General features: G+C 42.9%; 1 protein-coding gene across 6 annotated transcripts in view; it reads left to right on the forward strand.

The window, feature by feature from the left end:
* The window catches only part of SEPTIN6 (septin 6), a 54,742-nt gene extending 43,962 nt beyond the window's left edge, over nt 1-10,780 (forward strand). For 2 of the 6 annotated variants that reach the window (XM_078380581.1, XM_072981319.2), the window contains exon 10: nt 9,466-10,780. In XM_078380581.1, the coding sequence (XP_078236707.1) occupies nt 9,466-9,475 (10 nt within the window). In that variant the 3' untranslated portion in view covers nt 9,476-10,780. Of the gene's footprint in view, nt 1-2,256; nt 3,106-4,848; nt 6,137-9,465 lie in introns of those variants that run through there. The other 4 variants (XM_078380579.1, XM_078380583.1, XM_078380580.1 and 1 more) reach the window with 4 other exon arrangements.
* Nucleotides 10,781-14,149: the final 3,369 nt, after the last annotated feature.

Below are 14,149 nucleotides of genomic sequence, written 5' to 3' on the forward strand. Positions count from 1 at the left end.
CTGGGGCTGTGCAGCTTGACCAAGATCACACAGGCTGGCTGTGCTCACAACAGTGCCCAGAGGGGGAATCAAACTCCCAACCTCTGGTTCTGCAGCCAGAGACCTACAGCCCTGAGCTACTCGGAGAGCTAGCACTTTTTTTTTAATGAATATCAATTTGCAGCCAAGACCTTTGTGATTTTCTTTATATAAGTGTAGATCTGCAGTAGATCTGGCCCTTGTCTTCCTTTACACACAGAGTAGGAGGGAAAATTAAAGGAGAACGTAAGAAGCTGCCTTGTACTGGTTCAAACCGTCGGTCCATCCAACTCCAGTATTGCCAACTCTGACTGGCAGCCCCTCTTTGGAGTTGCAAGCAGAGCCGTTTCCTAGAGATGGCAGGGACTGGACTGAATAGAGAACGTGTGCTTTTAAGAATGAGTACAACACCTCTTCACGTGGTATCAGGCACTGCTCAGGTTGGACTTGACTCAACTTTGACTCAACTTCAAAACATTCTTCCCTCCGCTTTAAAAAAAATTAGCCAGTGTCTCAAAGTCTACAGATTACTAGTAATCCACAGATACAGTATTTAACCTGCCACTTACCCAATCTGCTGGGAAGAAATGTGCATCCCCACGGAGTTCAGGACAGCTTCTTGGTCAAATCAAAACTTACAGTGGGCCTCCTCTATCCTTTTCAATGGGGTTTCTTCGACTTTAAATGTTCTCTTGTAAGAACAATGCATGGGGAACAAACAAGAGAGATGAAATTGGGGAGAAGAGGGACAATGGATTTCTCTTTAAGACTTGAAATTTGCTTGTTGGGGGAGGAGAACGGGCTGAAACAATGGCCGTGTTCATGCAGAGGCTGAGAATATATCAAGGGACAGGAAAATAGCTGGAGTAAACATTGTGCCTCTTGTTAGCTTTGGATTGATCTTGGCCGGCTGCCGTACGCAACCCTGTGGCGCGCTGGTCTGTGGCTCACATAGGCCTCTTTTTTGTTCCTAAGATAATTTGCAAACATGGCCTTTCTGAATGAGGCATCTGTCTTTGTCCTTGCCGAGCACAGCATCCAGATATTGGGTTCAACATTTCACGAACGCTCGGAGGCTCGATGTGGTCCGAGAAGCCAAGCGAGTAGTTGCACATGGGGGGGGGGGAGAGACCACAAATTGGCATCTACGGAACCAACCTGCTGCAATCTGCTGGACCTTGATGGCACAGTGTGTTTAAGCATGTTTTAAGTAGCATTAAAAACCAAATTAACATATTTTTTCCTTCCTCATATATATTAAAGAACAGGGGTGGGCAAACAAAGCCCATAGGCTACATGGTAGCACCAGCATCCCTTGCTGGTGCTCAGTATTTTTTTCACTAGCATCTCAGGAACCATGGTTTTAATTCATTCCCCTGAGTTTCTAGTCCCTTTTACAACTTCAGTACAGTGGTGCCCTGCATGATGATGATAATCCATCCCATTGAAATCGCTATTTAGCGAAATCGTCGTCATGCAAAATCTGTTTCCCCATTGGAATGCATTGAAACTTGTTTAATGCGTTCCAATGGGGAAAATACCTTGTTGTCCAGCAAAGATTGCCCATAGGGAAGCCATTTTGTGAGCGCCGATCAGCTGTAAAAATGGCTGTCCTGCGAAGCATGGGTCTGGAAAACACAGGGCAGCCGTTTTGCGAAACCGACGATCAGCTGTAAAAATCGTCGTCTTGTGAACAAATGGTCCGCGAAGCACGGACCAAATCATCGTCAAGCGAAAATCCCCCATTGGAATGACTGTTTTGCGAATCACTATAGTGCTCGCAAAAAGTAATCGTTATGCAGATTTGTCATTATGCGGATTCATCATTTAGCGGTGTCGTCGTCTTGCAAGGTACCACTGTAATTGTGAATGGAACAACCTGGGCACAAAAAAGGGAGACATACATTGATTCAAAGTATCTCTTATTGGTTTCTTTGAACACTTGCATCCCCTCCCTGAGCATTATTGAACAAATAGCTGGTTTTTGTCTTGGTTCATGTTTACTTTCAGAACAGGAAGGTCACAATGAACGCCATGTGCAATAGCTGCAGTGATTTGGTATCAAATCATACAGTAATTGTATGAAACATCCATACAAATGCTCTTGTCCCTCATGATGCTTTTCCACGGTGGCCTTTCATCAGAAATGTGTTGCCCACCCCTGTCATAAGCCGTAGTTATCTTATTAACTTACTATAACTCCAGAGAAACATTAATCTTTTTTTTTTTCATTTTCAGTTCAGGTTTCCTGTAGATCCTATCCTTTTGCTCCAGAAGTGACCACCCCACATTTTGCGTTAACACACCTGTAACTGTTTGTGTGTCTGTCTCCTTCCCATTGCACCCTCTTGCTTAGTTTTGCCCTTTTTTCTTTCTGTTTTTTAAATGCAAGAAGCAACTGTACTCACTTTGCTGTTCTGAGTGGAGGACTTGGCGGCCATTTCTACAGAGTTGCCGAGAGAAACTCTCTGTCATGTGTCCAGTTTAGCTTTATAGACAAGAAGCTGGCAGGACGAAAGTCCCTAAAATATTTATGCTGTCGCCTCGTTTATGCATCTGGAGGGCGAGCATGCATGGCAAGACGCTACCTTTGCTTATGGCTCTCATGGTGATGCCTGTCACAGACTCTTTGGTGAAGGCAAAAAGCTGTGTGCAAAAGATTCCTCTTTTTCTTTCTTTCTTTTTCCCCAGGCTTGCTTGATAAAGTTTTTATAGCATTCTTTGTGAGTTTTTAGTCCATTGGAATCATGGCTTCATGAAATACATTTTGATGTTACAAAACATGCCACAGAGTTGATGCAAAAGCAGCAAATGTGAGATATTTTTCTTTACAAAAAGGAGTTGGTGGGACAGAATGTCAACATGACTAAAACCTGAGAAGGTTAATTTTTCACATAGCAAAAACAGCCGTGCCGGTTGGGGGATTTGGTAGTTGTAGTCCCCCAAGGGAGGGCCACAGATGGGGTAGATGGGGCATGTAGTAGAATACTCATGTGTAGGCTACCCTACACATGAGTATTCTACTACATACTTTCTAATGCCCAAAGAGGTCTAGAGTTCTCAACCCTTTTGTGAAGCTACATTTCCCAGTATTCTTTCAGAGAAGATTGGCAGCTTGCCACATCCATGTTCACTCGGAAATAAACCCTACATGTAAGTGCTCGGATTAAACTGGTACATATTTGTAGCATAGACGTGTACCCCAACCCATATTACTTTGAAGAGCCAAAAAGAGCAAATAGGGTCTCCTGAATTTGTAGGACAACCCCCCCCCCAAGCTCTTGGCCATCAAGTGTTTTTATTATTATTATTACTGTTACACAAACACTCCCTTTTAACAAGATAATTTTTATTTCTTCCTGTAGCAATCAGCTAGGTCAGTAGGCTTGCAGTATAAGTATGTGAGGTATCCCACCCCATCCTATCCCAGTAAGATTTCAATGCCAAGTATAGATTTGAACCCATCTTGTTGTCCCATACTCTTATCAATTACTCCCCGGTGGCTCTCCTAATAAACCGATTAGTGTATTGGTGTGTACTACTTTTCTCCCAACATGAGATCCATGCATGACCCTTTTCTCAATACAGAAAATCTAGTCTACTAATTATCCCGGATTCCTAGACCAGTAGGTGTTAATTGGCGGTATGTGTACCACCAGTGAAAGGAAGAAGTTGTTTAGAGTTCAGTCAAGGAATCTCGTGGCGCAGACCTGCCATCGTAAGATCGAACCCACGCAGCGGAGTGAGCTCCCGTGCTTGTCCCAGCTCCTGCCAATCTAGCCATTCGAAAGCACGTAAAAATGCGAGTAGATAAATAGGTACCACCTTGGTGGGAAGGTAATGGCGTTCCATGTCTAGTCGCGCTGGCCACGTGACCACAGAAACCGTCTACAGACAAATGCTGACTCTACGGCTTGGAAACAGGGATGAGCACCGTCCCCTAGAGTTGGACACGAATGGACTAAATGTCAAGGGGAACCTTTAGCTTTACCTATCCCTGCCTCGTGGCGCAGTGGTTAAACCGCTGTATTGCAGCTAAAACTGTGCTCACGACCTGGGGTTCAAATCCCAGGTAGCCGGCTCAAGGTTGACTCAGCCTTCCATCCTTCCGAGGTCGGTAAAATGAGTACCCAGCTCGCTGGGGGGCAATGTGTAGCCTGCATAATTAAATTGTAAACCGCCCAGAGAGTGCTTGAAGCGCTATGGGGCGGTATATAAGCAGCACGCTTTGCTTTTTTGCTTTGTAATGATTGTTAAGAAGTCATTCTCTCGTGGCCCTTGTGTCTTCCTGTAAATGTAAGGTGCCTTCTCTTACTCAAACCTTCCTACCCTGGATTTTCTGCTAGTGAGCTAGTAGTAACTTCTGCCATCTGCTGTTTCCCCTAATCTCAAATTGACCCTGCTCATGAGTTGACCTGCCTTTTCCGGCCAGCGGAACAACTGTAAACATGTAAAATGGCATTCTCAGATTTCCCACCACCCCAGTGGACCTAGGATCTTTGGTTGAGTGATTGGTAGGATGTAAGGTACAAAGGAATCACTCGCTGACTTAGACAAATCAGGACCTTAGGTGTCAAAAGTGTTTAGAAATTGGATTGCCACCTTTTGCACTGACATAATTCCAAACAGATAAGATCCCTTTAAATGTATTGACCTGTATATTTTCTGTGTTGCCTTGTGATATATAAACTATATTTTTTGATGGGAAAGCTTCTTTTTTTAAAAATAAAATAAAATAAAATAAACATCTTCCAGACAATAATTCTGGTTTAATACTTTGTTTCTGTTTTGTTTTTCTTTCTGTTTTCTTTTTTTGCCCTTCTTTTACAGTAACCCATGGCTGTGTACTGAGTAAATCCCCCCCCCGAGTACACGGGGCTGCGCCTTGACCTTCACTTATTTAATTTCAGCCGTGGTCTTCTCACGATGCTTCCACCACGGATAACCTAGATTCATGCGCTACATAATCAGTATCTGATTTCTATTTTTTTAAAAAAAATATTTGTGGCTGTATCATGGTGTGCGCTTGTATACTGTGTAATAGAAATACAACTGACACAGTCAAAAGGTTTAGGAGACTGGCCGAAGACAGCCTTGTAAATAGGGCCCAGTAAAAATTGCTAGTGCACAGAGACACTTTTACAAGCCTGGTGTAAGGAGCAAAGAGGCTTCCTTCACGGGCAACCTGCTTGGCTCATGTGCAGGGTGCAAAGAAGAAATGAAGCAACCTGTTGCCTGAGGAGTAATTCGCCAGAAGGCTGCCGTACGGTCTGTCATGCAGCAGCAGCAAATTTCTCTACACACACCACTGTTGCATTAAATTCTGCGTGCATAGTTATCTGCATGAACTTGCCCAATTACAGTGGTGCCTCGCTTGACGACGTTAATTCGTTCCAGCTAAATCGCTGTAGAGCGAAAACGTCATCAAACGAAATTTTTTAAAAACCATCGAAATGCATTGAAAACCGTTCAGTGCGTTCCAATGGGCTGAATACCTGCTCGTCCAGCAAAGATCCTCCCTACGGCGGCCCTTTTCTGGTGCTTGTTACGCAAAAAAGCCTTCCTAAAAACAGGGGGGGGGCATTTTCTTCAGCCGGCGGCCATTTTGAAACCTGACGATCAGCTGTTTGCTGATCATCATAAAGCAAAAATCGGTTCCCGAAGCAGGGAACCGATCATCGCAAAGCGGAAAAACCTCATTTAAACCTAATCGTACAGCGATTTCCTCATTAAGTGAGGCAATTGTTAAGCGAGGCACCATTGTATTTAAAATAAATCTGGAGGTTCTTCTCCGGGCAATTGCAGCATCAGTATGTGATGACCAGGGTCTGCGTGTTGTGGCATCTCTCCCCGCCTGCTTCATATACCCTTGGCGTGTTCTGCACAGAACTGTTCAAATAGTGCAGAAATGTGTTTCAGTGCCACGTGAAGGAACTCTTTTTGTTTGCCCAGGTGTGCCAGACCTTGTAACAGGTTTTCAGTACTGTTGGGTGTGTTTTAGCCTCTTATTGTGTTTTGTGTGCTTTTTAAAATACGTTTTAAATGCTATTTTAGCATGGTCAGTAATGCTCAGTTTTTAAGTGGGAGAATAGAAAAATAATCATTACAAAAAAAAGAAGACTATGGGAATCTGTACATTGTGATAAAACGTGAAACTGAGACCAACAGTGGCAGCCCTGGGTAGAATTTTCCTCTGTAGCGAGAGGCTGGAGGACTGCATTTGCCCATCAGGGGACCCTAAAAGCCTGCTCCCAAGCCCTGTGTACACCTCCAATATTTTTCTTTTAAAAGACTTCTCTTTTTTTTTTTACTTGATAAAAGCTCCCACATGCCCTCTAGTGTCCAAAAATATTTTTGAAGACAATTGGAGATGCGGGGGGGGGGACCCTCCACCCAAATGTCAAAAATACTGTACCTCTTCCACACGCTATAGGGCAGTGGTCCCCAACCTTGGGCCTCCAGATGTTCTTGGACTACAGCTCCCAGAAGCCTTCACCAGCACCTTTGCTGGCCAGGATTTCTGGGAGTTGAAGTCCAAGAACATCTGGAGGCCCAAGGTTGGGGACCACTGCTATAGGGCACAAAGGGACTTTTTGACTAGAAATTTTGGGGATAGCAGGTTGGGGGTTCACAGTGACATAGGAAGCAGCAGGCACCCCACAAGCCATACTCTGCCCTCCCACGTTCTGTAGGGTGTAATGAGATCCTGCAGAATCCAGCCTTGCCAACTCTCCTGCCCTTTGGCTAGGCTGATGGAACTGATAGAAGTCTAGCAGCAACTGCAGGGGCATGAGTTTTCCTTAAATTTCCCAAATTAAAATGCACCCCCCTTTTTAAAAAAATCCAGCAAAACCATGTGTGTTCTAAGTTCCCAATAATAATAATCTTAGAATGGCAGAGCTGGAAGGGACCCTCTGGATCATCAAGTCAATACCTGTCAAGGAGGCGTAGCAGGGAATCAAACTCCCAACCTCTGGCTCTGCAGCCAGATGCTTAAATATATATGGTTTTTTTTTAAATAACTCTTTTAGTGTTGTCAAAAAGACAATGTGGATTTTCTCTGGGTTTAATTTGTGTGTTTGAAAAGACAACACCACTACCTTAGTTAAATTTTGGAGTGGTGAGATAGATAAATGTTTCTTTTGTGTTGGATTCAGTTTTAATATATAGTGGTGCCTCGCTTAACAATTACCTCATTAAACGACGAATCCGCTTTACGATGAAGTTTTTGCAATCACTATTGCGATCGCAAAACGATGTTCCTATGGGGAAAATTTGCTTGACGATGATCAGTTCCCTCCTGCAGGAACCGATTTTTCACTAGATGACGATTCTAAAACAGCTCCTCGGCGGCTCTAAAAATGGCCGCCCGCTGTGCAAAATGGCTCCCCGCTGTTTTTAGCACCGATTCCTCACTTTACAGGCACCGGAAAATGGCTGCCCTATGGAGGATCTTCACAAAAAGAGCAGGTATTTCGCCCATCGGAATGCATTGAAGGATTTTCAATGCACTTCAGTGGGTTTTTTAAATTTGCTTGACGATTTTGCTTAACAGCGATTTGAATGGAATGGATTATTGTCGTCAAGCGAGGCACCACTTAATGAATCATTGTTAAATGCTGTTTCTTCATGCCGCCCCGCCCCCTACCCCATCTTGTGGTCACATCAGGTGGAAAAAACTGTATAGTCGAACCTCATTCAGACATGTCCATGTGATGTGTTCTTCAGCAGTTCAGTATGCATTTAAATAAGAGAGTGATTCATGCACAATTCTATTTATGGAGCTATAGAAGAAGTGGGAGCCTTGTAGATGCAGTTAAGGCCATGTTTTGAATAGTAAGCATTCCAGTATATGTCTCTGAAGGTATTTGTAAATGATTCCCCAGATCATTTGCAGATCTATACACAAATCCATCATAAGATGCAGAGTATTTGTTCATTTAGAATATACTCCCACACATGTGCTTTGAAGATATTGATTGGGGCTTCATAATCCAAAACCAGGGAGATTTGTAATCCTTTGGAAAATATGTTTTGTACCTATCAGATGTTTCATGAGATTTATACGCATCCAGAAATTGAGTGGGATTCTCATAGAACTCCCCAAACGAAGTCTTGCTGGTCATTCAACCAGAAAGGCTTAAAATCCAACTGGTCATGTGATTTATTGTTTCCCTACCCCCACCAAAAGAAAACACCTTTTGATAGAGCCATAGCTCTTAGAAGGAGCAGGCAGAATGAGGTTATCCACCCTTACAGTATGTTTGGGCAGATGCCAATCCATTTGGACAGGGGTTCCCAACCTTAGGACTCCAGATGTTCTTGGACTACAACTCCCAGAAGCCTTCACCACTAGCTGTGCTGGCCACGATTCCTAGGAGTTGTCATTCAAGAACATCTGGAGATTCATAAGGACCAATGCATTGGGATATTTTTGCCTGGTGAGTCAAGAACGGTGGCTATTTTTAATTATTACATTTTGTCCCCCCACCCAAAAAAAAAACCACTTATATGCAAGGGTTCCTCTCCCCCCTCCCCATATGACTACAGTAGTTTGATTAACAACCAAAGCCAATACTGCACCTTTCAGAACAGGGGAGTATGTATTTCTTTATTCCTTCCACCATGAAACTATGCTGGAATCTGGCAGTCCAAAAGCAATCATACTTCCAGATATTGGGAGCGGAAAAAAAGGGCACTAAATTAACCTAGCTAATCTTCTGTTCTTTCTTAAAGCAACCATTGATTGTTTGCACTGATCTGAAAACTGTATATATTTTTTTGAAGTTGTCCTACACTCATAGTTGTTGATACACTACATTTGTGGTTCAGCAGTACTGTAATATTGTTGCTTTCATGTATTAATATCGTTGACCTCTTCAGATGCATGAGTATTTGCTCCAGCTTTAATGTTGTGCTTTAAAGATGTCCATCCCTTTGGGTCCTTTCTTAGGAGAAAGGTGGAGTAAAAATGTTTTAAATAAATAAAATAGATAATAAGAGGTTGCGAACCTTTGGCCTTCCAGATGTTTTTGGACTCCATAATCCCTGGCCAGGGTGGCCAGGGGCTATAATGGCATTCGTGGTTCTAAAACATCTGGATGACAAGTTCTTCTCCACCTTTTTCCTAACGCCAGAAGAAGGCACAGAATTCAGAACAGCTAATCTTTCGGACTACAGTATCTTCTAGCCAGCCTTGTCTGCAGCCGTACGAGCTGGGGGATTCTGGGAATTGTAGTCCAAAAGATTAACCCCTACAAACTCCAGACTGATCTACTCCTCTGTCCTCTCTCTGTTTGATTGTGTTACAGGTATCTGTTTTCTGCTTTTTTTTCTTTGAATGTTCTCCCTTTACTCTGCTTTTTAATTGATAATCTGTGTCTTTTTTTTCCTCTCTCTCTCTCCCCTTCCCTCCTTTTTCTCTTTCTCTCCCATTCTTGTGTCCAGCTTTTTCTAATCTTGTCTCCACCTGCTGCATTGTTTCTGAGGGAGAAGATTTCCATTGGGAAAAGCAATGTCCGGGTTCCCACCCTGCTCGGGAAGAGGGGAGGGGAGGGGAGGAATGAGTAAATCTTGAGATCTTTGAAGACTTGGTTTTGTTTCATTTTCTGTTCTTCCTGATGTGCATGGAGAGTGTGTTTGTTCAAGCTGAGGTGTCTTGCGATTTTATCCGCAAGACGAGGAAAATACTGAAAAGGTAAAACAACGACACCGTTCGTCAAAAGCTTGAAGGAGCAACCGAAAGATGGTGGACCAATTAACGATGTAGCCAAACGACTTTGAGACAGGCGTGTTTTTTTTAAAAACAACAACAACAAAATTATTTCCTTCCTATTTTGCCTCAATATAAATATGATGGGTGTTTTTAAAGTATATGTGGAACAATTGTGCTAAATTCCTTGGTTTGCGTGGATTACAAGCAAGTTTTATGCAATGAACAGCAAACAGAGAAACAAGCGACTTTGCTACCTCTGAGGGAATATTTAATTTTAACACTGAATTAAAGGGCAGTGGGGTGGGGGAAAAGGGGGTGGGGGAATAGTATATTTTTCATTGGGGTCATAGATAACCTCTGCCATGGCAGTAGAAAATAATCAGCTTGATTGAGTCATATTTCTAACTTAAAATTTTGAAAAAGAAACATTCAATTTTCTGCAGAGCAGCAGAACGCGATGATTGGGAAATGCCTACAAACAGGGGGAAAAAAAATAAAAATAAAGTTTAAGTCTGCATTCTCTCAGCCTTAGCTGTCGACCCTCTTCCAGCATAGGAATAATCGCACTGGCCCACCTTGCAGGGGCCGTGGTAACATATGTGAGGCGCTTTGAATACATAAACATGCATTGTATAAAAAGTTAAGTATTATTACTGTGGTGAGTTTAATTCCGAAAATTCTCCTCAAAGTGGTTCTGGGTTGCAAGCTGATTTTTCTAGGATGGATTGGATATCAAAACTTGTCGTTGGTCATTTTGTTTTCAATGCTGTCATGCAAATGTTGCTGCCCTTTAAAATTCATTTTTTTTTCCCCAACCACTTTTGGAACACTCACTGCATGAAGTCTGTCTCCCGAAACTTTGTTCACCTGTCTCTCCTTTTTTTTTTCTTTTAAAAAATGTATTTTGGTTTCTTTATAAACAAGAATTGTAATTTGACAGCTGCACTCAGTATGTATTTACGTATGAACCACACGGAAGAACCAGCACTGTTCAGCTTGATACCTTTCTAATGTTGTCAATTTTCAATAAAATGTTACCCTCCCAAAGGACAGCGTTTCCTGGTGATTATTTGTCCCTGGAATTTCTTCAATGAGCTGTTAATACAGAATCCCCCTTGCTTTTAAAATTAGAATCCCCTTACCTAGTCCTTTTGTTGGGAAAACGTCTGCCCTCCAGATGTTTGTGGATTTCAATTCCCGGAAGTCTTAGCCAGCGCAGCCAATGGGAATTACAGTCCTGAACATCTGGAGGACTAAAAGTGCCCCATTCCTGATCTACATTTATGCCAAATATTATTAGGGCTACACCCTTTAATCACTAGATTGACCAGGTTTGTTTATTAATCTCTCTTTCATTAGTTGGGTGTTCTAGTGGTTTACATAAATACATGCTGTGGAAAATGTGAATCATCAGTCAGATGAGGAACGAAAGGGGGCAGACATCTACTTAGATTCCCTCCATATGGTAGGGAACTTATTAAGACCAAGATTTGGCTTTTCAGATGTTGTATTTCCACTCCCGAGATTAGGGCGATGGGTTCCTGCAACATCTAAACATGTTGACCCCCTCTCCCCCTTTGAACTTTGTAAATAAATTCAGACTTCATAGACATGTGGAATGCTAATTTGAGTTGCAGTGGAATCCTAAATGTTCTTGTTAGCGTAAACTCAGCGGAGCTTAACTGCTTAGTAAATAGGTTTAAGACTACACTCAAAAGCTTACTTAACTGGATGAAACTATTTAAATATAGCCATTCTATGCAAATGTTCTACTTTGCATTTTGAAACTTGTCAGGTTGACCATGTCTACTGCAAGAAACGAACCTGTAATTTTCCAAATGCCACATTTTTCTCCCACCCACACCCTTTGATGTATGGTCTACAAGCAGTAAGCAGGGCTTAAGCCCAACACTTCCTTGTTCTGCCATGCGCCTCTTACGATCAAGGATCTGTCAAAGGCCATCCCATATCCATGCTATCTTCAGATGTCAAGGCCAGAGTTTTCAGTGGTGGTTCTCCAGTGATGGGACCTCTACAGCTGCTTCGCTTCCAAGTTTGAAGACTGAGCACGATTCAGAAAACTAGTTAAATCTGCCTGTGGTGTTTAGAGTGTGGGCTCAGCATGAAGCTGGGAAAAGAGGGGAGCATTTGACTCCTTTAACACAACAGAATTTTGTTTCACCTTGGTAGAGAGAGCTGTGCTTATCCCACCTTTTCAGATGTCACTATAACCTTAGAATTGCCCCTCTTGTAAAACACAGTGTGAAGGCGAGAGAAGGGGACGACAGAGGACAAGATGGATGGACAGGGTCACCGAAGCAACCAACATGAATTTGACCCAACTCTGGCAGGCAGTGGAAGACAGGAGGGCCTGGCATGCTCTGGTCCATGGGGTCACGAAGAGTCGGACACGACTAAACAACAACAAAACACACCAGCCTATAGGAGAGACAAAAATGTCTCTCCAAACTGTCATAGTGCTTCTTTTACACTCTTATCAATGCTTAGATTTCCCACAGCCCCATTTCATCCTCTTTTCATTATGAAAGTCAATACTGAAATAGGGGGACACATGGAATAACGGCACAATGAATTTGGTCTAGTATTGCTAGACAGAGGAGTTTGTATTGTTAGTAATATCTGCATTTATGAGACACAGTGTTTGGTATTATATAACAGACACAAGTTTTAACTAAAAACCAAATATCAGTTAAATACCAGTATATGTATGTTGTTCTTAATGTCATTTTTGCCGCTCTGATGGTATTATTTCAGAGATTAGAAGTTGGTTATACAGTATTTCATATTTTTATTTGTTATATTTCGTATGCCATTGTTCCCCATGACTGAGGACCACTGAAATATTTCCCATCAACAACTGAGTTGTTTCTATTGCCATTTTTTATTTTGTTAAGTTTTTTCATTAAAACAAAAAGAACAATAAGTAGTAACAGCATTTAGGCAGAGCCTGGATTTAAAGTGTTAGGAATCATAATACACTGCTGACTGGTAGTGTTATTTTTTAAACTAAACATTTTAGAGCAACATGGAAAGTTTGTTTTTTTTTACTCCTGAAATATTGTTTCAAGTATCATAGGGGAGGTCACAGTTTTCTCTCTTTTTCAAGTGTGCTTTTCTATGAAGAATGTTTTAATGTAATTGAAAAGTAATGTATAAAAACACGTTTTTACTCTTGAAGAGCAACCAGGACTTTGCTTTGAAAAACAGTACATTAAAAAAATGAAAACTAAATCAAGGAATTGTGGCACTTTAAAGACTAGCAGATTTTATTTCAGTGAAAACGTTCATATACTGCAGTTTTAATAACAATCTACTCCTTAGACATCTAACATGATGTTACTTTAAAATGACACTCCAAATTCCAGTTCTGGGTGTGCCCCCCCACATCTTTCACTTTTTTTTTCTGCTTATAATTTTTCCATTGTTAAAATCAGATGATTTCACACCTCTAGGATTTTTCAAACCTTAGATAATCTGAATACATTTTGAATGCGTTTCTCCTGCTATGTACATTTTTGTAGGCCTGCTGCCAAATGTGCCCTTTCTGAATACCTGCCTCAGGATCATGCATTTAAAAAAGCTATTCCCACCAGTTCTACCCATTTTAGGTACGCCGAAATGCCCCCCCCCAAAAAAAACTGCTTTTGACCTTGTTAGAGCCAAATTTCAGTGGCAAACTCCTAAAAGCTATTTTGACAAACATTTCCACTTTTTTTAAAAAAATAGCATTTTCCACCTTCCCCCTGATATCAGGAGTTCCATTTGCTGCCAAATTTTGGGAGCGGGGAGGGTGCCCATAAAGAACGCATTTTTTAAAAAAAATCCATTTTTTCCAACTCAAAAGTAGCACTCAAACGCCGGTGGGATGATAGGTTTGCAGAGAGGAGATCTGTGCAAGCTTTCGAGTTTCGCAGAACGCTTCGACGGTGGGGGGGCTTTAAAGCTGGGCTCGTGGCGGTGGGAGGAAAGAAAGCACCCTCACGACTACGGGCTCAGGCTTCTGTTTTTGTCAGACTGCCGCTCCCCTCGGCCATAGGTAGCAAGGCCACGGCGGGGGGGGGGGATGGCGGATGATGGGAACTGCGGTCCAACACGGTCCGCCAAGCCCTGGGCTCCTCCTCGCCGGCTTTCCACCCAGAACAGCCGCCGCCGCCGCGCGAGTCCTCCTGACCGCCAGGGGGCGCTGCCGACGCGCTGCCGGGCCTTTCGGGAGATCTCGCGCGCCTCGGACGTTCCATTCCGCCCACGTGACCGGCGTGTAACACCGGGGGGAGGGGGGAGGGGGAGAGAAAAAAGGTTACATTGTAGCGAGGCCGGGAGCGGCGCGCGCGAGAGAGAGGAGGGGGGCCCGGCGGCTGCACGTGTGAACGTCGCGGGAAAGGGGGAAGGAGGAGG

Source organism: Pogona vitticeps, chromosome 11, assembly GCF_051106095.1.
Source record: "Pogona vitticeps strain Pit_001003342236 chromosome 11, PviZW2.1, whole genome shotgun sequence".
NCBI classification, from domain to species: domain Eukaryota; kingdom Metazoa; phylum Chordata; class Lepidosauria; order Squamata; family Agamidae; genus Pogona; species Pogona vitticeps.